Source organism: Sparus aurata, chromosome 9 (genome assembly GCF_900880675.1).
Source record: "Sparus aurata chromosome 9, fSpaAur1.1, whole genome shotgun sequence".
NCBI classification, from domain to species: Eukaryota; Metazoa; Chordata; class Actinopteri; order Spariformes; family Sparidae; genus Sparus; species Sparus aurata.
Window position 1 is genome coordinate 32630249 of NC_044195.1, and position 24077 is coordinate 32654325.

At 44.1% G+C, this 24077-nt stretch overlaps 1 protein-coding gene and 1 long non-coding RNA gene across 40 annotated transcripts in view; one reads left to right on the forward strand and one right to left on the reverse strand.

The window, feature by feature from the left end:
* Window positions 1–24077, forward strand: part of clasp1a (cytoplasmic linker associated protein 1a) — an 87018-nt gene that overhangs the window by 54740 nt on the left and 8201 nt on the right. For 3 of the 39 annotated variants that reach the window (XM_030428031.1, XM_030428041.1, XM_030428064.1), the window contains 30 exons: window positions 1629–1769; window positions 2083–2156; window positions 2352–2444; window positions 2528–2673; window positions 3245–3380; window positions 3479–3549; window positions 3851–3910; window positions 4388–4465; window positions 4549–4716; window positions 5581–5639; window positions 6600–6770; window positions 7381–7404; window positions 9332–9439; window positions 9833–9859; window positions 11066–11230; window positions 12534–12692; window positions 13710–13772; window positions 14484–14587; window positions 14852–14875; window positions 15446–15690; window positions 16027–16090; window positions 16244–16246; window positions 16368–16531; window positions 17398–17476; window positions 17568–17711; window positions 21007–21159; window positions 21513–21619; window positions 22712–22837; window positions 23206–23353; window positions 23460–23706. In XM_030428031.1, coding sequence (XP_030283891.1) covers window positions 1629–1769; window positions 2083–2156; window positions 2352–2444; window positions 2528–2673; window positions 3245–3380; window positions 3479–3549; window positions 3851–3910; window positions 4388–4465; window positions 4549–4716; window positions 5581–5639; window positions 6600–6770; window positions 7381–7404; window positions 9332–9439; window positions 9833–9859; window positions 11066–11230; window positions 12534–12692; window positions 13710–13772; window positions 14484–14587; window positions 14852–14875; window positions 15446–15690; window positions 16027–16090; window positions 16244–16246; window positions 16368–16531; window positions 17398–17476; window positions 17568–17711; window positions 21007–21159; window positions 21513–21619; window positions 22712–22837; window positions 23206–23353; window positions 23460–23706 — 3351 coding nt within the window. Of the gene's footprint in view, window positions 1–616; window positions 806–1628; window positions 1770–2082; window positions 2157–2351; window positions 2445–2527; window positions 2674–3244; window positions 3381–3478; window positions 3550–3850; window positions 3911–4387; window positions 4466–4548; window positions 4717–5580; window positions 5640–6599; window positions 6771–7380; window positions 7405–9331; window positions 9440–9832; window positions 9860–11065; window positions 11231–12533; window positions 12693–13709; window positions 13773–14483; window positions 14588–14851; window positions 14876–15445; window positions 15691–16026; window positions 16091–16243; window positions 16247–16367; window positions 16532–17397; window positions 17477–17567; window positions 17712–21006; window positions 21160–21512; window positions 21620–22711; window positions 22838–23205; window positions 23354–23459; window positions 23707–24077 lie in introns of those variants that run through there. The other 36 variants (XM_030428051.1, XM_030428065.1, XM_030428063.1 and 33 more) reach the window with 35 other exon arrangements.
* Window positions 18249–22078, reverse strand: LOC115587935 (uncharacterized). The gene is made up of 2 exons (XR_003985237.1): window positions 21995–22078; window positions 18249–18717 (listed from the first exon to the last, which is right to left on the reverse strand). It is a non-coding gene; the product is annotated as an uncharacterized LOC115587935 (long non-coding RNA).

Here is a 24077-nt window from a genome sequence, read left to right on the forward strand (position 1 = left end):
ACCATGTTTATATGTGGCGGACCCTGCCATCTCTCTATCTTCAAAACAGTGTTCTGTGACCTTCTTTATTTCTCTGACAACAGCTCGTTTATTCACTTGAAAAAATAAATAATTCTATCGTACATTTTGAAATTCTCAGTTCAAAATTCCTCCCCAAAACTACATAATGCACCTTTGATATTGTAGACTATGACTATTTGTACGTGCCACAAAGTATTAATACAATATAATTGATAAGAAATCATATGAAACAGATATATAATCATAAGTAATGTGGATATAATGACTAAGCGGGTTTATTTAACTGTGAGTCAGCTGTTAAAAGCAGGAACAGACCACACTTCTGTCAGGATAACCAAAATAAAAGACAGTATATTGTGTGTATGTTGTGTCTGTGTCAGCTCTGCAGCAGTGACCTCATTCTGAGCTCCGGCGTTAACACGAGGTTCAAACGCAGGAATTCTGTTCTGTTTGTTGTCGGCCGTGTTGTTGCTGAATGAGTGTGTGTTTACTCGCTAGGCAGGGGAAAAAAAAAAAAAAAGAGGTGATCTCACAACAAAAGACCCCTCCCTCTTTTCACCACCATCATCACACACACACACACACACACACACACCGAAGGCTTGAAGGGAGGTTAGTCTGGCACTCTGTCAGAGCCCAGCGTGGCACACACACACACCAACACACAGAAAGCCAAACACACACACATCCTGACGACAGGGATGCCTGACGGAGAGGAGAGAGCGTGTTAGAGGGTGCAGCAGAGACATGCTGAGGAAGCTGGTGTGCAAGAAAATCTGCGCTCGTAAGACCGATGCCTTTTTTCTATCCGTCCGTTCTCCTCCCCGCTCGGCTTCGCTCTCGTGTTTCTTGGTGTTTCTGTCTCGTCGTTCCGTCCGCTTCCTCCGGCTAGACGTCTCTTTCCTTTCATCAACCTGTTGCCGTCTGTTCCCGTCCTCCACTGTGTGTTTTCTGTCCGTCTGATGGATGCAGTGTCATGGTTATGATACTGAGAGCCTGATCATCATTCTGTGCTGTTATTTTCTCCATTTTTATCAATAAATGTGACTCAGGTATAGTGTTTACATGCAGGTAAAAGTGGGTGCTGAGCCATAGGAGCACGTTCTTTTTGATAAATCAGGTTGTTGTTAAAAAATGGAACAGACAATGACCTCAGCTGCAAACATTCCCGTTAGTGTCCGTGCCTCAGCTGACAGCAGCCGCCCGGCTCGTCATATCTGCCGGGGGGCTAATCCCTCGTGTGAATGGTCACGTTGGGCAGGTGACGGGGGGCCGTGTATCCGTGCACGGCTGCCAAACCAGATTAAAGTCAGATGGACGGACAGATAAAGGTTGAATGGACACACGCGCTGCACTCTGCGCTGAGGCAGGCCGAGCTCATACGATGCAAAAGATGAGTCTGATTAACGAGAAGAGAATGATGATGCGTTTCAGGAAGATCGCCGAGTGACCCCTGAGGGAAGAGATGCGTCTCTGAACGATGAGACAGTGATGATTTATTGATCCTTTACAGGAAATATCCCTCAGTCATCGAGTGATCGGTGACGTTTGTTGTTATTTCCCGGTCGCGTCGTGTATTTATCCTTTCTCTGCCTCTGTTGTTCCAGATAAGAACTTTGAGGATGAAGACTCTGTGGATGGAGGCCGGTCCTCCTCCTCCTCATCATCCAAAGCGCCCCCCGGTGGCAGGAGGACTGTAGTGAGCTCTGTGAGGAGACCCAGCTCAGCCACCACACCGAAGGCCTCAGGTGAGACACGAGCTTTCCTGACGCTTATATTTCTTGATGAATCGATAAGTTGTTGGGCTCACAAAATGTCAGAAAATGGTCAAAACTGTTTATTGGTGTTTCCCAAAAACAAAGATGATGTTTTCAAATGTCGTGTTTTGTCAACAAACATATATATTTTCAGTTTACTGTCAAAAGGAAGTAAAGAAACGGAAAATGTTCCCATTGAAGAAGCTGAAACCTCAAAGCAGATAATCAATAACTAATTGAACAGACGTGTTGAAGTGCTGTTAAACTACACGTACGATGAATTGTTCTTTTTCTTTCTTCACAGGTAAAGAAGCAGCTGCCGGTGCTGTTGATGAAGAAGATTTCATCAAAGCGTTTGAAGATGTGCCCACAGTCGCGGTGAGCTAACATAACTATCGTTTTCTTTTATTTATGATGTGTTTCAACATCAGGGATCTACGGACGTGGAACATTTGCTTTTATATGTATATTATTGTATTTTAAACTAATCTCCACCTTTAAAGTATTGTAGGTAACTTGAAATAACTGATCATAACGATGCTAACATGATCTCTCCTGTCGTTTTGTGTCCAGATCTACTCGAACAGAGAGTTCGAGGATCAGATGTCAAAGGTCAGAGAGATGCTGTCTGATGACAAACATGACTGGGAGCACCGAGTGGTGGCGGTAAGACTCACATATGCACACTCGACAGGGCTGAAGTGCTTGAATCCAGTGATGAGATACTCATATATCTTGTCGCTCTCCAGATGAAGAAGGTCCGCTCTCTCATACTGGCCGGAGCGGTTGAGTACGAAGGTTTCCCTCAGCAGCTTCGTCTCCTGGAGGCTCCGTTAAAACTGTCGGCTAAAGATCTGCGCTCACAGGTGGTCCGAGAGACCTGCATCACACTGGGGTAAGATCCTGAGCTGAGAAAGAGATTTCTAAATGCTACATGCTTCACATACACGGGATAATATCATGAAAAACTGGGAAGAAAGTTTAAAGTTTAATGGATCAGTCGCCTTTTCCAGGATCGTCTTTGATTGGCGGCGGTGACATTAACTCAAACCTTCAACTGATTAAAGTTACGCCACCAAAACAGCCTGCTCAGATTCTTTTCTTTCCACATACTTGAGCTAATGAACGTGAGCCCTGCTCGGGCGCCCCGCACCAAAAAAAAAAAAGAAGAAACATCCGTCATCTAAACTGTAATACAACCCTGATGAGGTGGAACAGAGCAGAGATGCACTGAAAGAGCAGTAGGTTGATGAATCGATGGGAGCGCCGAGGATCCTGTCATCCCCTGTAATGTCACCGCCGCTCAGATAAACCCCCGCTGAGGTGGACCAGATGTTCAGTCTTTATTAGAACATTTTTTACAATTTCTTCAGACAATAAATGTCAGATTTTATCCTCTTTGTTTAGTTTTTCACCTCCCTTTTGAGTAAACGACTTGCGGAGTAACATGTCCTTCCCTCTCTCAGACATTTGTCGTCATTGCTGGGTAACAAGTTTGACCACGGGGCGGAGAGCATCATGCCCACGCTGCTGAACCTCGTGCCCAACAGTGCCAAAGTCATGGCCACGTCTGGAATGGCCGCCATCCGCCTCATCCTGAGGGTGAGACGTCGAGCACAAAACCCCCTTCATGTGAGAACGAAAAGATGTAGGAAGATTTAATGAAAGCTGACTTTTGGACTTTCCTCTTTGTCTTCCAGCACACACACTACCCACGTCTCATCCCCATCATCACCAGTAACTGCACGTCCAAATCAGTGGCAGTCAGACGGTAAGAGGACGTTTATACAGATGTTTATATACTCATTTAAATACTGTTTTATTCATTTATTTTGGTGAGTTTCCAGGAGCGGTAGACGGTATTCAGGGGCAGATATTCAGTATTTTTCCAAATATCAGCAGTCAAATTACTTCTGTGGGTCGCTGCTGCAGTCAGGCTGATAAACAGGAGTGAAGATAAATCCAGTTTTTAATCACAAAAGTTTAAAGACGATCCCCGAGCTCTCCTCCAGAGCATCTCATCCAAACATTACATATTGTGCGTCCATACTAAGAAGTGTTTTACTTTCCAGACGCTGTTACGAGTTCCTGGACCTCATGTTACAAGAGTGGCACACTAATACACTGGAAAGGTAAGACTGAGCATTAAACAAATCTGCTGTTTCCTCCAAAACCAGCAAGTGTGTGTGAAACAGATAAAGCGATAAAACGTGCAGCATGTGTGTTGTGGCGGTCGTCGTCTTCCTCCTCCTCCTCTCACATGTTGGCATTTGAGTTAGCAAAAGCGTTGACTGGATGCACCGCTGATGAGGCCCGTTAAATTGATGAGTCCTGCGAGAGAGCCGTCATCATCGAGAAGACCACCAGCTACAAGGCGACTTTCCATCTCTGTAACCATGACAACAGCAGCGGCAGAGACTTTAAAAAGTGTGCGGCAAACCCCGTGCGTGGCCACACTCCCCGTGGACCACAGGGGGAATAAAACTGTAAGAGGCAGGCAGAGACGAAGAAGAAAAACACACTGCGGGAGTTTTTTTTTCTTAAGCTTGCTTTTACTTCCTGGTTTTACCTGCTTGTGACCTCCTCACCATGTTCCCTTACTACCCCAGACACGTGGCCGTTCTGACGGAGACCATCAAGAAAGGCATCCACGATGCGGACTCTGAGGCCAGATCCATCGCCAGAAAGTAAGTGTCGCTCCCAGCAGACTTTCTTTTTATCTCTGTGGTGCATCATCTCATCTTCTGACTTTCCTCGCCGTCACCTACAGGTGCTACTGGGGTTTCCACAGTCACTACAGCCGCGAGGCAGAGCACCTGTTCCAGGCGCTGGAGTCCACCTATCAGAAGGCCCTCCAGTCTCACCTGAGGAGCTCTGACAGCATCGTGTCGCTGCCACAGTCGGACCGATCCTCGTCGTCCTCCCAGGAGAGTCTTAAGTAAGAACCCAGACAATCCCTCTGTTCTCCATCACTTCTCCTTTTGCTCCATCTTCATCTTGTTCTTTTCTCACATCTGTGTGCAGTAATTGATTGGAGGAAACCACTAATGCATCTGTCGTGTTGAATATGATTGTAAAAACACTGTTGATTAGAATCAGCTGGGCAGCAGACGGCCGTGCGCTCGTGCACAAAACTCTCGGATCGATTGACGTTATTCAGCCAGTTTATAGATTCCCTACGGAGCGCGTTGGCTAATGACCTCATACTGAATCCATCAGGGCTGCAGCTGTTGTGGTCATCAGTGTGTGTGTGTGTGTGTGTGTGTGGGAGGGGTGTGTGTCTGTGTGTGTGTTTTAGGGGGTGAGCTCATTTTTTAATGTCTCACAGGAAGCCATGTTTTCCAATCTGGTGCTAATCATTTCTTAACCAGCAGCTAAATACACGGAGCTCTAGGAAATCTGCTGCACATGGTCCATTTATAATCACAGTTTTTATTCTAAAGTGCTCTCCAATACAGTCACTTCATACGTTTCACAAATGTATATGCAGTTTAATTTTAATTGTTCTAATTCTGCGTTATGACGTATCGATATTTATACATGACCGAACAAAAAGTGGCAAAAACAGGATTACGAGTCTGTTACCTGTTAAGTAATTACTGCCTACATCCTTGTTAAAAGTTCATTACATCAGTGTCATAAAATGGTTTTAAAATGACAATAATATCCTTTATTGCAGTTATTTCTGGGACAACGTGTCGTCCAACAAAAGTTCTGATTCTGATTCTTTGTGTCAGATGAATTCAGGTGAAATGTGATGAAGTCTAAAACGTTTCTTGCTGTTTATGTTTTTTTCATTCAGCCGGCCGTTGTCTGTGAAGAGCGTCATCGGAGGGAGTATAACAAGAAGTAAGTCACTTCGTAAGTGACTCTCTATCTCTGTTTTGATGTCTTGCATCTTGATTTGACAGAAAATAGACGACTTGACACTAAACTGGACTTCGAAGTTAAAGACCTGACTTGGGACTTGATAACTTTAACGACTTCTCTGTTTCCATTTTCTGTATTTAGTTCAGTTTTTTACATTTTTATTCAGTCGGTGAGGGATTTATTTAGGAAAATATCACATCATATTAATTGTCATTCTTTTTTATCTGATGATAAATTGTGTTAAAATCTAATTATTAGACAGTTAATTAAACCTTGTCCTACTACTGTACACTGCAGTATCTGACTGTTTGTAGTGCAGGAAAGCAGTTTAGTGTAACCAGAATAAAGTTCCCTTAATCAATACTTTGTATCCTTCTAGTCCCCAACTGCACTCATTTATAGCTGAGTGCTTTAGAGACATGAGACACACAGACTTTAAATATTATAGCAATAAAAGAAAATGATCTAAAGAGCCAGAAAATTGATATTGAGCGATTTAAAATAATAATGACAAAGAAGAATACTAAATATATGACATTTAAAAACACTTTGTGGCATTTAACCCTTATAAATATGATCTGTGCATGTACTTTGTCTCAGTTGTTGCTGAAGACTAAGAACTCTCTGATGCTTTGGTGCAAATGAAATGTGAAATGTTTAGAAGTTAATTAGCATGCAACTATTTTGATTTATCTATTGATTGTAAATCTTCAAGCATAAATGTTAAACATTTGCTAAATTCAGCTTCTTTCATGTGAGGATTTGCTGCCTGTCTTTGCAATTTATGACAATAAATGAAGATTTCTTTTGGTTTTGGGGCTGTTTGATGAATAAATGATAATATAAAAATAATGAATGAATGAAGATAATCATTAGTTGCAGCACTAGATGTCAGTAATGAGCTCCACTATCTCATTTCACTGTCTCCTCTCCACCCCTGCGCTGCTGAAGGTAAGCTGGTGGGCTCCAGGGTTCACACCACGCCTGGTTCTCTGCAGCGCTCCCGTAGTGACATCGATGTAAACGCCGCCTCCAGCGCCAAGTCACGTCTGTCCACCGTTCCTGCCTCCTCGCCGTTCAGCTCGGCGGCTGCGCTGCCCCCAGGATCCTACGCCTCATTAGGTAATCCATCAGTCACCTCCCTCTAACCCTCCAAACGCAGAGAAACAAACCTCTGCGTCGTGCTTACAAAGAAAAATCTCTCTCTAGATTTACTTAAAGAACTATGCGATGTTGTATTTGATGAGATTGAGACTCCTTTTTCAGAGGCTCTCTCAGCCAGATCTGACATTTTCTCCTGTAGTCACTGGCTTTTATGGGCCTGACTGGCGTGATTAACGACCACCGAGGTCGTCATTAGACTGTTCTGCCAGCAGGAACTGTTTAAATCCTACCATGACATTCTTGACAAATGGCCGTGATGAGGCTGAGCAGCCTCCCTGACACTTTCCTAAAGACGTTTTCACCGACGTCTCGAGCTAATGGGGGAAAGTTTTAATCCAAACGCCGCCGATAGATATTTACTGTCATCTTCTCGCCATGCAGAAGCTCCTCTCCCTCCCTTGTTCTTCTCCGATGAGTCCCCACAGCTCGATAATGGCCGTTACTAATGATGATGAGGCCCCTTGCTTATCCACTCACTCCTGTTCCTGCTTCAATTGCTACTAACGTCTTCCTCTATACCTCTCCTCCCACTCGCTGCTGCACCGCCTTTCTTAAATGCCCAAAAAAGATGGCACTCCTGGTAAAAGTGATGGTAAGACTTGTGTGTCTGTGTGTATGTGTGTGTGAGAAGACAGAAAGTGTACGAGTGTGTCTTTTTTTCTGTCAGCTGTCACGGGCTACACGTTCTACATCCTTCTCTCTCTTCATCTGTGCCCTCTTCTTCCTCTCTTTATCCCCCCCAAAGTGGTCGTCACTTCTGTGGATCTCTGCATGGACTGTGTCTGCATGGATTTCCTCCTCCTGACTGTAACCCTGACAACCGTATCCATCGTCTCCGTTACTTACACAGCGAACATGTTTCGTCACTGTAGGGTCGCGTTGAGAGAAGGTTGTTTGCTTCTTCCCCTTCTCGCTTCACAGAAGTTGATGCACCACCCTAACAGTCGGTGCGCTGCGGCGTCTGCAGCCTCAGACGTTGGACTGTTGTGTTGTGTATCCAATGTAGCATGAAATATAACCATACCATCTGTTTTGTGATGTCACGTTACGTATGACAGATACTTTTTTTTTGGGTAATACCAGAGGAAAATTAGTGTTTCTATGCAGTTTTTTTAAAAAACTGTAATTAACTCCTCTCACATAGTCAGAGGACGAGTTTGACTTTCTGACTGTTTGACTTTTTTATTTTCTTTGTTGTCAAGAACGCGCTGGAAAAACAGGGAACAGTAAAAAGCAACAGATCTAATACCTCGTCAGACTATTGATCAATAATATTCTGAATAAGACACATCGTTTTGTTCTGGAGCTGATCACGGTTGTTTGTACGGAGCGAGACATCTCGTGATATGAGGCTACGTTTACACGATGACGGTCTTAACAGACGGCGCAAAAGTGGCGTCGCGTCTTCACTTTTTATTCCGCGTTTAGACGAGCGTTTTCCGGAGGAAATCTGCGTGCATATGGTGACGCAAAAGTGTGTGGAATTCGATTGGGTATGCATGCCAGGCTGCTAGGGTCTCGTCCAAAGCCGCCTGGGTCGCCTCCGACGAATTGGTGCATCCAAAATTTGATAGAGGTAATTACAGATCCTTCTCTGTTCAGTAATACTATCTGTACATATCCTGTACATTTCGTGGAAAGACTCCTGTACGTTTATTAGAGCTGCCAGAGCAGCTTGAAGGTCCGATGCATGGAAATAATCCGACATGTTTGTTTATTTCCCTGTACTGGCGCATGTATGTGACGTAAACGCGTACGTGACGTGAGCAGAGTTTTGCGTTTTGCCAGAGTACACGGAAACGCTGCGGCGGAGCGTATTCAACGGTTTCAGATTTTTGTGTTTTCAAGCCCCAAAAACGCCGTCACCGTGTAAACGAAAGGCACTTCCGATAAAATATTTTGTCGTTTTTACCCGCAAGCGTCCTCGTGTAAACGGGGTCTAAAATTGTGGATATCACCCAGGAGCCATTATTTAATAAAAATAAAAATGCTTCTTTATGCTTTGATAACAAAAGTAATCATAATTAAAACTAAGCTAAATAAATTACTGGCGTTCAGGCACCTCTAGTCTAAAACCAGCCTTTCAGCTTGATGCTCATTGTATTGAATCAGGAAGGCTAACAGTTTTTTTAAAAGATGAAGCTGTCAGTGTTTGTTTTTTGCAGGTTCTTTCTCAAGCGTAGCATCTATTCTGTGATACTCCACGTTTGTTTGTCTCTCTCCAGACCTGGGTCGGACAGTTTGCCAATAATTCTTCACGTCTCAGCCGCAGCGTATTGAACTCCAACGTTAAAACAAAAGCAGAGAATTATTTGCAAACTCAAACGGACCCAGGTTTGTCTGTTTCCCTCCCGTGTGTTTTTCAGGGGGGGGAGGTCTTCTTCATTCTTTCTCCCCAGACTTTTTTCCTCCCCTCCAGCATCTCTGTCCAGGGTTGGGGGTGAACACACACACACACCAGTCATTCATGTGGATTAAAACTCCCGCTGCCTCTCTCTCCGTTTTTCCTTGTCGTCCAGGTCGCGTTCGTACCAGGAGGCAGAGCTCGGGCAGCGTGGGCGGGGCCAGTACCTCGGTGGTGGACAGTAGGGGGCGCAGTCGTGCCAAAGTTGTCTCCCAGTCCCAGCGTATGTATACACACCCGACTCGTCACACGTTCAGCATCACACAGCTTTGAGTGTTAATCTGTCACACTCACGTTTCAGTATGATCTTTGTCTGCATCAGCTTTGAGATCATACTCGATGTTCTTCTGTGTGTGTGTGTGATGTTTCTCATCCGCTACAGCACCCTGAAAAAACAACCTCCAGTCTCTCACAAATCTTGTGTATTTGTGCAAATACATGCATGTGTTTTAAGTATACAAGCGTGTGTGTGTGTTTCTGTATATTCCTGAGATAACATGTCCACAGCTGTCCAAGAGTGCATGCTGGGTAAACTCAATAAAACATAACCCCCTTCTGTCTCATTCTGACCGTTCTCGATCTCCACCCTGTCCCGCCTCTTGCTTCCATCACCCAGGATCCAGATCAGCCAATCCCATCAGTGGTAAGGCCTCAGCTTCATCCAATCACAAGGCAGACGCCTCATCCCTCAGCACCGTCCCCCCCCCGTAGCACACAGAGCTTTGCACGTCTTTCTTTTAGCACTTCCACGTTTGTTTAGCAGCATGCTCCACTCGTCACGCTCATATTTTTATTTCACCCCCTGCAGTTCTAGAAGCTGTCGGAGTCGGAGATGTTTACCGTCAGCCATTTTGATGTCTTTGTAGTCTTTGTTTTCACTGTTTTAAGAGTTGTTTGTTCCCATTGGTGACTGGTGCAACAGTAAATGTCTTCCCCAGTTAGATTGTGGATCCGGCTCCTCACTTCACCCTGTGTGTGTGTGTGTGTGTGTGTGTGTGTGTCAGTGCTGTCACATCTGTATTTGTTCATTCAGAATCTAATTTGATTTCCGGTGAAGTTCTGTTTGCCTCCACCTGTGTTTGATCACTGAGATCCACCTTTGAGTATAACTGAATTCATTAAACACACAAAGGTTTAACCTCCACACTGAGATTAATACAAATAGAATATAACTAATATGCTACGTTGCCTTTTATGTTGCTGCACTGTCCACTGAGCACCGGGTCTGTTGACACGAGGCTTGTTTTAGAGCATGTTAGTAAAGGTCTCATATTGTAGAAAGTGAGATTTCCTTTTCTTTTTTGATATTAAAGCAGGTGTAGGTGCTCTGTAAAGTAAACCCAGAACTCAGTTGGCTTCTTCGCACCTTCTGTTCCCTCGTTTTGAAGTCGATGAGTTTTTGAAATCTTCACACCGAACACGGATGTTCATCGACTCACCAGTCCGTCTTCACAGGTCGACTTTAGTTGCCAATGTTTCAACTGTAGTTCTTTACAACTTGTAGATGGATTTATTTACAGTGAAGTAGGTAAACATTGTAGTGAAGTAAGAAGCTTGGTGGTGGTGACGTTGAAGTCATGCAATAACCCAAAATTGGGAAAATCCCACACAGGATTTTTGTCGAGGGAACCACAGTGATGCTAACTTCTGTGCCAGCCTACAAAAACACATCATCCCTGCAACATCGTGTACTGTGAAAGTATGAAAAAGCTCTAGTAGACATCCAAAATAGTCAGAATATGGGACCTTTAAAGTTTGGACCACTCCCTGACCCCGGCCAGCGTCTCATCCACTCTGAGTGATGTCTAACCACGGTGCACGTGTTCGCTTCTCTTCTCTCTCCCGACAGCCGGCAGTCGCTCCAGCTCTCCGGGGAAGCTGCTCGGCCACAGCAGCTACGGCCGGATCCCTCGCGCCACGGTGTCGGCCTCCACCACGCCAGCGGACAAGCGCAGCAGGATCCCTCGCAGCCAGGGCTGCAGCCGCGAGACCAGCCCCAGCCGACTGGGCCTCGGTAAGACCGGAGCTCCGGCACACGGTGCTCACACATGATGATCTTTAGTAAACCAGCTGCTGTAGTCCTGCAGGACGTCAGTCTGTGTGTTGGTCATGATTAGTGATGGAGGGTCATCACACTTTTCTATCTTCACCTCCTGATAAAGCGAAAACCTTTATGTTCCTGTTTCGTCCTCTGAAACAGCGCAGGTGACAAAGATAACAGTGTCTGTGTTTGAGACGGTTTTCACTGCTGCTATTGATGAAACTTTGACTCTTCAGGGAGTTTTTGTCTTCACCTAAACATCTGAGTGGTGGTTATTGATGTCGGCATGAAAACATCTGTAGCTGATGGTTAAAATGTATTTTTTCTTACGTAAAACTGAGGTGAAAACTTCTGAAATTGTTCCTGTTGGTTAGTCATCGCCATTAGCGTTTAACAGTGTGGTTTGCATAGGAAATCTGATCTGTAGGTTGATATAGACGTTATAGAGTCACTCTCTCCTGATAGTCTGATTCAGCTTCCTCCCTCTGTTGTCAGAGTTTAACTGATGGTGTTCTTTAATGGATCAGCTGCTTTCTGTATCTTTTAATGTGCCACCAAAGAGAAGAAATGTTGAATATATCTGTGATAAGAGAAAATACTGTTCATGTTGTGCTACTTTCCTTATATCTAAGTATCTAAATGTCCCTGTAATCCTGTTTTTTAGGGGTTTCACACGTTAACAGAAGCTTGAGTTGCTCCAGTCTAACCTTCACTAGCAGTTTGCTGTTTGACCGACTCACTCACACAGCGTTTTGCTTCTGCTTCTTTCTCTTCTTCTTTTTTATTTCTTCTTCATCTACTTATCATCTTTTGTTCCCCTTTATATTCTGGCCCTAGTTTAAACAAACCTCCTGGATAACGATGGTAGTCGATCTGTCCGTTTATCTTTTGCACATTTTTTGTCCAGATAAAGTACTTGCAGGGTTGCCAAAAAGATATTTTGCGCCCTAAATGAAAATAAAACACTACATGATCTTTTCTATTTTGTTTTCCCTGACACACACCACGTCTTGTGACCTGTTGAACAAATGTGTGTTCAAGGCAATACAGCCTTTTGATTTTAACAACCTTTTATAGTGTTTTCTCCTAAATACCAACTTGGCACCACCATAAGAAACATTTTAAGAAAGGCAAACCAGCTTGATGTTCGTCTCATCCAACACTTTCCAGCCTCCTTCTCTCATCATCTCTGCTCTTCTTCTTTGCCTCGTTCTTGACCCACGTTTGCTCCCATGAATGCTCACTGACATTCCCACCTAACTTGTTGTCCTGACAGCCAGCCTGTGTGGTAAAGCTCTTCTTCCTGCTGCTCTTCCCTACCGCACGCTAGCCCGGAGCCGCATTCCCCGTCCCAGCATGAGTCAGGGCTGCAGTCGCGACACCAGTCGCGAGAGCAGCCGCGACACCAGCCCCGCTCGGGGCTTCACTCCTCTCGGTGAGTACCGCTGAGCTGAAAGCCGTCTGGACCTCGTCTCCCAGCGAGAGTCCTGGACGGATAGTCTTTACCTGATGCTAACACGAGCCTCCCTCCTGTTGTTGGTGTTGTCTTATGGCCACGATGCTGCATCTGCCCATCTCTCTCTGTGCATGCACTGACTCTGATACAACTTCTCCTCGTCTGGTGTTTGTTTGGGTTTTGTTTGTTTTTTAAAGTTCATCTTCTAATGTTCATTTATTTTGGAAGGTTTGATTTTTTTCCCCTGAATTAATCTGTGTACAGTTGTCATGATGTTTGCCGTTATTAGATTGTGGATGACACAGAGGACGACGTAGCAGAAGCTGTTCAATTTTTTCTTCTTCTTCTTGTTTTCCTTAATTCATTTTCGAATTTTTGTTTTATTTTGTTTAAAGCGTCCCAATTTTGGTGGTACTGTGACTGTACGATGTTCTGAACCTGTATATCCACATGTGATTCAGCTAGTTGGGACCTTTTTCACGCTGCAAAACTAAAACCTCTATAAAGCCACACAGGAAAGCTACACCATAATCACATAAATTAATCAAAAGAGCCCGACCAATAAATCGGTTCAGTGATATTATCAGCTGATACTGGCTCACAGAGAAATCGATATGAGCTGATTTAAAAACTTAATCTTAAAGAACACAGTGTAGAAAACAGTGTTTGATAACCACATGTGAGGGATCACTGCAAAGAATGTGTGTGTATCCGCTCATATATCAACATTTCTTACTCCCTAATTTCGGTATCAGCTCCAAAAAACTGGATATCGATCAGTCTCTATTATAAACATGCAGTGATGTCTGATTGATCAGAAACACATCTATTCCTGCAAGTGAAACATTTGTGTAAAAATCAATCCACACAAAATGAAACGAGTGATACGTGACGGTCGGTGCCGCAGTGTGAAAACGGCTCCCGAGTCGTACCGGCTGTCCTGTCTGTCACTAACACCCCGGTCCGGATGTGGCCCACCTCTGCTGTCCCCTGCAGCCTCCCGACGTCACTCCCGTTCAACCAGCGCTCTCTCCACAGCCGACCCCCACAGCCAGTCAGGTGACCTGCATGCCCAGACCTCCCGGTCCCTCTCGGTTCACCCCGCCGCCCTCTCCCGACAAACTCCCACCCTGTTAGAGGCAGAACTGACCCAGCATGTGTCAGTGGTTGTGTTTAGTGATGTCAGAATCCATCTTTCCATGACTTCAGAGTATTCTTGAGCTTTTTGTTCAGTATTTTAGCGAACAGGAAAGGTAAGAAGTTGTTTTTGTTTAGCATGTGAAGGGAAACATTTTGTCATCCGCTGTACTTTGCGTTTTTAATTTCGTGGAATTGTGATTTACAGGCGACTTTGACTTATTTTCCACTTTTCATCCGTAGAATTTTGTGAATTGTGCCTCAGTTGTTTTATTTTTATTTAGTATTCTTGGTGCATCTGTTTTATATCCATCACCTGTGAAGGAAATGGCTTCAGTTTATGCCTGTGCTGTTATGGAAGAGCCTGGTCATCATCAACTGTTTTGGTTTTTCTCCTGTTTCATCTTTTCATTTTGCTTCTGGTGGTTGGAGACTTGCGACTGTTCCCCTCCTCCTTCATTTTCAGTATTTTACTTTCTATTTAAACGTGTCCAAAAGAAACAGTAACAAAAGTAAGACAAGCGTTCTTTGCTTCTGTCCAATCAGGTGAGTTACACTGGACACTTTTAGTTTATCGTTGTTCTTCACTCACCTTCCTCTTTTACCTTTTTTCTTTTCCCGCTTCCTGTCTAGACCGATACGGTTTGATTCACCAAGCGAGAATCTCGGCGTCGGTCAACGCCATGAGGGTCCTGAACACCGGCACGGAGGTGGAGGCGGCAGTTGCTGATGCTCTGGTGAGTCAGCGCAGAATAATTTCACAATCAGTGTGTTTACAGGAGGGATATAATCAGAGAGGGTAGATTCACCACGATGGCAGATTCAGCCCAATATAATCAATCTTGAATCAAGATGTTCACGTGTTCCTTTATTCTATCAGCTGAAATGTGAATTGTGTAGTTTTGTCCTCTGCTGCAGACGGACTGTACTTTGTTCTTTGTTCCCACTTTAAACCTTCCCTCTCTCCTCTTTCCCTCTTGGTTGTTTTGTTACCATCTCAGCTGTTAGGAGACTCCAGGAATAAGGTAGTTGGTCCTTTTACTGTTTCGTATCTTCACGCCGTCACGCACTAATCAAGTCCAGAGAGCTATAATGCAGCTTTGCCTCATTATATTGGCTCATGACGACCCTCCACCCCAACGCCTTTTAATTTATTTATCTATGTTGGTTGATTAATTTGAATGTTTACGTCCATCGCATCCCAGTTGTGTGCATCTACAGTATCCCAGCAAAGCTTTATTTTGTGTTGAACCTCATTATTCACGTGTTCATCATGAGATTTAATCGGCTCTAGTGTTTGAAGTGCATTGCATTCGTAGTCTGGACCTTTGCTTCCATGTGGCGCTGCTCGACTGGCTTTTCATTTTTAATTAAAACCAAAGAAAGTGTGTTTTTAATGTAACTGAAGAACTGAAATATTCCCCTATAGTAACGGATTGAAATTAAATACACACTAGTTGAGACATCTGCATGGCTGCCTGATGCAACCGGCCTCGAGCTCGTGTCATAGATTCTTCCGTCATGGCTGAGTTTAGCTCATGAACATTTAGGTTTCATTCTGTGAGTCTTACATCTCCTTCATCCTCCTCCCACAGAGGAAGCCGCTGAGGCGGAGGTACGAATCCCCGGGGATGTACTCCGACGACGACGCCAACAGCGACGCGTCCAGCGCCTGTTCGGAGCGCTCGTACGGCTCCAGGAACGGAGGCATCCCCCATTACCTGCGGCAGACGGAGGACGTGGCGGAGATCCTGAACCACTGTGCCAGCTCCAACTGGTCAGAGAGGAAGGAGGGTCTGCTGGGCCTGCAGAATCTCCTCAAGAGCCAAAGAATACTGAGGTCAGAACGAGCGGAAACAAGTTGTTGTTGCGTGATAGAGAGTCGAAGTCACTCGTCGGCCAGTTTCATCCTTATTTGGGAAAAAATATGTATGTTATTGAATGAAGAGAGATAAATAATGTTTTGATCCTGCTGGAATTGATTCATGAATCTCATTTGTGATGTTTGTCAATTTAAAAGATAATATTCCAAGTCAAAGTCTCAGTTCGTGTCCTACGTCATTAATAAAAAGTAGATTTTTCTTAAAAGGAAACAAGTTGCATGTTGTGTTCAGCAACTCTTGGACGCTGGTGTTCATGTTATTTACTCACTTCCTGTTTCCTTGTTTCTCTACAGCCGAGTGGAGCTGAAGAGACTCTGTGAGATCTTCACCAGGATGTTTGCAGATCCACACAGCAAGGTAACGAAGGTGACCTGTATTAACTGAAGCATCACAACGAATGATGAGTTCAAAAGCATGTTATGTGAAATGGAAACAGTGAGTTATGGAGTTGTCTTGACACTAATAGCGTCTCTTGTTGCATGGTCTGCCTTGCTGTGGATTTAACAACAGAGAGTAAGTGTGTTTTATTTTTATTTATTACTAAAGACGTTGACGTAAATCTGACTGAGAGCAGTTTAATCTTACTGAAGATAAATGAAGCAGTGTTTCTTAATCATCGTGTGAACTGTCTCAGGTGTTCAGCATGTTCCTGGAGACTCTTGTGGACTTCATCACGGTCCACAGGGAGGACCTGCAGGACTGGCTCTTCGTCCTGCTCACTCAGCTGCTGAAGAAGATGGGCGCAGATCTGCTGGGCTCCGTCCAGGCCAAAGTCCAGAAGGCCCTGGATATCACAAGGTGTGGACCCTAATCCAGGTCACAGGTCACAGGGCGGGGCAGAGATTAGACTCTATTGGACATTAGCTTACCATTAATCTATGTATTTAATTAGTGTAGATTAACCTCAGCAACCTTTAGTCCTTCTGTGTCTCAGTTAGCAACGCACTCACAATCCTCACGTAATATTTCTAGACAAAATAAAACAGTTTATGTCTTGATTAGCTGAAAAACGTACTCCTACTTGAGCTTTTAAAGGAACAGATCAACCAAAAATGATTTATCGTCTTACTCACCACCATGCCGGTATAAAGTCAGGTGAAGTTTTGTAGTCCACAAAACATTTCTGGAGCTTCACAGTAGAAAAGCGTTGCAGCATTCTCCTTAAAAACTGAAATGGCCGGACAACGAGTACACTATAAAATGGCTCCGTACAGCTCATCAGATATAATTCGAGTCTCTGGAAGCCCTGAGATCCCAAATTGATTTTTTAAAACAGTTTTGAAGCACTTCATACAGGGGGCAGCCTAACGCTTTGAGCTGAGCAGCTACATGAAGGTTTTATTTAGAAAAAAAGGGTGTGAATAAAGTGTTTTCACATCAGTGTGGGATCTTGGTGAGCTGTTTTTAAAATGTTTTCTGCTATAAAACAAATCCAATATCTGCTTCAATACCTGAAGGGAGAATTTTGCTGCAATTTAACTTTCATTTTTGAGTGAACAGCTCCTTTAACCTTTAACGGGAACTCATTTTCACGATTATTCCGGCAACACAAGTTTGCAGCATCTGTTTGAAAGACACGTTAACAGGATCTATGGAAGCTTCCTCCTGCGTAGCAGCCAGATGTCAGTGAAAAGATTCAAATGTGTCTTTTCTTTGTGTTTCAGGGATTCGTTCCCATTCGACCAACAGTTCAACATCCTGATGAGGTTCATCGTCGATCAGACTCAGACGCCCAATCTCAAGGTCCAGTAAAACGAGAGAATGATTTGGATTGGTGGGTGTGATGGATGCATCTTGAGAACGTGTATCTGAACGTCTGTTGTCCTCTCTTTAGGTGAAGGTGGCCATTTTGAAATACATCGAGTGTCTGGCTCGACAGATGGACCCGACGGACTTCGTCAACTCCAGCGAGACGCGCCTGGCCGTGTCTCGCATCATCACCTGGACCACTGAGCCCAAAAGTTCTGATGTCAGGAAGGTAGGTCCAGATTGGTAGAGTTGTGAAGGCTACTTCTTGTACTGTAATAGGCTAGAGATGACTATTTACCCGGTTAAAAATGTAATATTAATGTATATGTTTTAATGACTTCATCAAAGTAATGTAACGATCACACTTTTCAGGACTTCTCTGTTTCAAAACGAAGCTTTTGAACACGTAAACGGCGGGTGTGTTTATGTTTGGACGGGCAGAAACTGAGGACATCTTGACAAACGTGAACTCGGAGTGTTCTGATATTATATTATTATTATATTATTTATATATTGGAGTATCTGAGTGTGTAGAGTAATGTTATATTGATAATACAGTGATAGAAAAGAGGGACAGGATCATCTTCCTGCAGTGTTTTGCTAACAAGTTATCTGAGAAGCTTCAGTGAGGAGCGGCGGTGTTTCTCTGCCTCATTCGTAGTATTTTCTGTCACTAAGTAACCAACTAGAGTAAACAGTCCACTTCCTGTCACAACACACGTATGTCACAATGTACATGAATGTCCACAACATGTGAAACAGGTGATGCGTGATAATCTGCATAGGACTTTATTTCTATACTAAACTATTCTAATTGCAGAGCTAACTGCTTGGACAGTCGTTTAATAAGTTGCGAGGAATCAGATGTAAGTCATCAGTAGATTGTCAGATTATACATTTGTGCTCTACAAGGAAACACTCTTGCTGGACAGTTAGCCGGAGGAAAGACTCGACAGACGGCGGCATCTTGTATTCCTCGACACTTTTTTCCCCTCATCTGAATTCTTCAGCCTTCAGTGTTTGTTCAGCAGCAGTTGTAAACTTTGATAACAGTCACTCTCCGTGTGCGGATGGCCTTGGGTCAACGGTCCATTATCTCCCCCTCCTACCCCCGTCTGATGAACGTCACATGTTCTGCCTCTGTGTCCACTTCTGTTTGTTTTTCCACTGCTGTTCCTCGAAATCCCTCAGTTTCCAAATCAGGGCCTGATCTCCAGACACGCTGATGGTGAATCCTAAAGAGGACAGATTTGATTTGAAGCGTTTGTCACTCCAGTTTGTTTCATGACTATAAATGTCCGTTATCTGGAGGAGGATTTGTGCTGGTTGTGATCAGGGTTCGTACACATTTTTCAAGGTCAAATTCAAGCACTTTTCAAGCACTTTTAAGGATCATTTAAACATTTTCCAGCACCTTATCGCTGGGGTAAAATACATATCTACAGGAATATATACTCATGATTATTTTTTTCACGTTTTATCACAATTACGTACATTGTATTATGCTGTTAACTTCTAAAATGATGTTTCATGATAGCAAAAACTTTAGAAATTAAAGGAGAACACAAAGTTTTATCCAAAAAAAGGGAAGCCACTTGGCGTTCTTCAGGCACACTTGCACCGGGACAAAGGGAGACCTGAGAGCACCCTGTAATTTCCTTTTTTGACATAAACTTTTATAAGCTGTTCGCTTATTCATCAAAGTTTATTAATATTGAACGTGTCATCAATCCAACACACTGATTTTAATTCTCCTTGTGATAAGAAAACTATCCAATCTGATCCCAATGTTGCCAAGACACAGAGTTATATCAAGCACTTTCAAGCACTTAAACTAAAATCCAAGCACTTTTCAGACCTTGAAAACACAACATTGAAATTCAAGCACTTTCAAGGATTTCAAGCACCCGTACGAACCCTGTGTGATGAAAGTTCCTCCATGTGTAATGTCGGAGGACCTGTGTCATGATGTAACGCCCCCCTTCTGCCTTGCCACTGTGCCCCAGACCCTTCATAACTGGGTGAGCGAGGAGCTCGCTGGCAGGTCCAGCACTGCAGCCTTACTGTCCGCTGAGGGCAACCAGGAAGAAAGGTGTAAGCAGGTAGAGCCCCGCTCCGACAGCCAATCACAACACGACACGATGAGCACGCACTGCCCCGCCTGCCCGGTGCCTAACCAACACCTTCGAGACAGAGAAAACTCAAGCGTGGCATCTCTCACTCACCTCTTACCATTTGCGCTGTTTTGCTGTAACAACCTTAAAAATCAGTCTGTGCCTTGCAAATCAACGACTCACCCGTTAGATGAAGCTTGTTGTGCAACCAGAAAAGACTCCGGTTCAATCCTTATGTTTATTTTTGGACAGATGACAGGAAATGCTTGTTGCTTTGTTTGAATGGACTTCTCTAAGTCGGTTTTAATGCTCAACATCGACAGGAATGCTGTTGTGTTACTTCTGAGTGCCTAACACATCGTGTTTGTCTGACGCACCTTAACAACCTCTCATCCACCTGCATACCTGCATGCTGTTAACATCTGTTACCGTACGACAAGACAGGTTCGATACGTAGTTCAGCTCAGGTCTGTAAAATAGTGTTAGGACTGTTTTTATAGTAAAGTTGCTCATGATTAGATAGATTAGATTAATAAAATGTGAAGTTTGTTGGAAGTCTTCCATTAGAGACGTGTTAAAACAGGCTAAAATATAATAATATCAGTTGTGTGGAAGGTTTTAATATTTTTAAAATCACAATGTTGATTAAAAACACACATTTCTGACACCAGCATTTTGGATTTTACTCTGATCTATTTAATAATGTGTTATTTGTAACAAGATACTTTCTGATGCATCGTGCACATCGCTGGTTGTCGGTTTCTTAACAGGGATTTATCAATTAATCATTAATCATTATCATCTCTGTTTAATTTCCTTTTATTCAAAGCAACATACAACCTCAAAGTTCACTTAATAATCATTAAATTAACTTTTTCTTTAGCATAAAAGTAAATCAAGATGATAGTTGAGTCAAGATCTGCTCGTAGCTGAAGAAGAACACTAGTTTGGTTCTAGTTTCTTTCTTTAGTCCAGTTTAAATCCTTCTGATAGTCCAAATCACCACGTTGGTGCCGTCTAAGCCCCCTTCAAGTTTGATCTTTACTCACTTGCATGTTGCAGCACTGATAAACAACAGTGTCCTTGAAGAGTCGTGACCTTCATTAGTTCTTCCACTGAATGCAGCTTCCAACACTCACCTTTCAACAGTTTCTTTCTACAGGCTTAATGCATCGTTGTTCTACCAAGAAGTGCACTGTGGAGGTGAAATGTCGGTTTCTGTTGTTTCAGAATTGTTCTGACCTTTTATTAAAGCTCACCATTAATAACTGGATTGGTCCTCTTCAACCCGTACTGTTCTTGTTTTTATATTTTTAAAATGATTCTGGTCAGAGTACTTCTGAAACCAGGGAACCTTTTACTCTTTAAGCCGTCGTGTCCTCCGTCCTAACCTGCCGCTCGTACCTCCAGGCGGCCCAGGTGGTGCTGATCGCTCTGTTTGAGCTCAACACCCCCGAGTTCACCATGCTGCTGGGAGCTCTGCCCAAAACGTTCCAGGACGGAGCCACCAAACTGTTGCACAACCACCTGAAGAACTCCAGCAACACCAGCAGCAGCAGTGTGGTAAGTCGAGGGAAACGGTGATTCAGGCGCTGGTTCGGAGCCAGCGCTTAAACCGGTTCTTTGCCTTTTGACAGACAAAGAACTGGTTCCAGAGCAGCACCACACATTTTGTTAGAGACTGGGGAAAGGATCCAACTAAACTCTTTTATGACTCTTCATAATAAAAGCTTTTAAATGACTAAATAACGGGGGGCTTTTATTGTGACGAAGTTATAGGAAATGAGAAAAAGCAGAGCTGTGATTCTTCGATAGTACTGCGATCGAGACGCGTCATTGGTTTAAGACACAATCCTCAACGTGTCACGAGTTCCATCCCTCAGCGGGGTCACCGCATTGTTTTTCTTGTCTTCCAGGGGTCGCCGAGCAACACCATCGGTCGGACGCCACAACGCCACACCCCCAGCAGAACCAGCCCCCTCACCTCTCCGACAAACTGTTCCCACGGAGGACTGTCTCCAAGGTAGCTAATCACCAAATCTGCTGTCTGACTATCTTCTACTACACATTTCCTGTTCTGTCCAAATGCCTGGCTGTGGTTTAACCCTGTTGATTCTTCTGCTGCTGCTATGATGTGTAGTTGGACTAACGAACGGGCGTGTTGGTGGGAGCATGAAACCGAGTGAGCTGCTCAGAGAGATCTTGATAAAGTTTTTACAGCCTCGGACATAATTGGTGCTGTAAAACGTTTGATAACCGGGCTCTTTGATGTCGTCTTACATCATTTCCTTTTTTACTGCTTCTGTGCCAAAGTTATGTGCACAGTGGACTAATAATAATTACAGTTCTTTAAAGGAGAAGTTTACCCAAAACAGAAATTCTGGCATCTTCTACCCACCGTCATGCGGATGGCAAAGTCGGGTGAGGTTTTGTAGTCCACGGAAACGGCGCTGCAGCATCCTCCAAAACAACTGAAGAAGCTGGAGAAAAAAGAAAAGACGTTATTTACACTTAGAACAAGTTTCCAGCTACTTCAGTTGTAACGCTGTTTTACGGTGAAGCTCCAGAAATGTTTGGTGGACCACAAAATGTCACCTGACTTTCCATCGTCATGATTGTGAGAAGATAATGACTGAAATATCCCTTTTGGGTGAACTGCTCCTTTAAATACAGTATAAATCTGAGCAGCTCACTCACTTGAGGCACTCTACAGTCCTTTTCTGTGTAAGCAGAAACCCATAAACACAGATTCTGGAGCTTTCTGGTTGTAACGACCTTATTTGACCCTGAAGTTCACTTGGATACGTGCAGAAAACGTCTCTCGATGTGGAAACTCTTGATTTTTACGTGACGCTGATTTTGTGGGATTCTGCTTCTTTCCAATGCATTCCTCTAAATTAACACTTTCCCTCAACCTTAAAGCTCAGACTGGTTTCTTTTTTGTCTCTTTCTCTTTCTGCACACGTGTCGTTTTCCTCCTCCTCCTCCTCCTCCTCTTCCCTTCTCTCGTCCCATCTTCGTGTCTCCACCCGTCGTTCATTTTCCATCCTCCTCGCCTCGCCCTTCTCCCTCCTTGTCTGTGCATCCTTCCCTGCCGGCTGCGCTGTGGCAACAGTCGGTTATGGGGTTGGGGTGTCGACGGACTGTCAAAGCACCCCCCTGCCCCTCCTCCTCCTCCTCCGCCCCACTCCACCCCTGCCGCCCCCTCCCTCAGGGTCCTGCGCAGAGCATATTCACCCAGGTAATGAGGTGGGCTCGAGGCAGCCAGACCCCGATCCTTGTCCTGTTACACATCTTCTTTTGTTTAAAACCCAGATGAGCAAAATCTTTCAGTTGTCTTCTGTGTCATTTTCTCCGTGAACGAATATTCATCTCTAATCAGACTGAATCGTCGCTAAAGTGTGGCTAATGTTTTGGTGTGTCGAAATAAAAAAACACAGACAATCAGATGTTCTCACAGCTGACCTCTCCCTTTCTAAAAAACTAATCTGTGAAAAGCCAAAGCTCTTTGCATGATGACGAGACAAATTCATGCTTGTGTGTCTTCTCCAGAAATGCATCTCATATACATCTGGTGTGTATTTCTCTCCGTGTTTGTGCGTCTGGTAGCATGATGGAGTACGACACGGAGAACATGAACTCAGAGGAGATCTACAGCTCGCTGCGCGGCGTCACCGAGGCCATCCAGAGCTTCAGCTACCGGAGCCAGGAGGACCTGAACGAGCCCATCAGGCAGGAGGGCAAGAGGGACGATGCAGTAAGTCACAACGGTTTCTCAAACTGTTCTCGTCACGTCGACTTTTCATCGAACCATAATGACATTAATCCTCTCTTATTCTTCCCTCCTCTCTCCTCTCTAACAGGCAGGAAGAGAAGGCGTGGCGTCCTCTCCCGGCTCTGACGCCCGTCTGGGTTTGGACATGGTGGAAGGAGGTCGCACCGCCTTAGACAACAAGACGTCACTACTCAACACGCCGTCGCCTCGCTCGTTCTCTGGGCCACGAGGCCGAGAGTTCGCGCCTTACGGCTACGGAGACACAATCTGCACGTACGACAAGAGCGCCCTGAAGGAGGCCGTCTTCGACGATGACGTGGAGCAGTTCCGTGACTGTGAGTTAATTTATCAGTGGACGGTGGTTTTGTGTCTTTAATTGATCTGAGTGTCGTTTTTAGGAGCTCTGGAACAAAGTAGTTTTAATCTCGTGTTTGATTTAAAGTGTTCCACAAACTGCGTTGTAGAAACTCAAATTCAGATGCTCAGACTCTGATTAGCATTTATTTAACCGATGTATGCAGACATGTCAACGTGAGCTAGTAGAAGCTTTAAAATTAAATATTGCATTGAAGCAGCAATGATTCAAGGCGATCCAGAGAAAACTAATCATCAACTATTTTGATAATCAATTCTTAAATGTGAGGATTTGCTGTGTTTCTTTGGGTTTTTGGACAATCTGAAGAAACTGTTACGACATTTCTTTCAG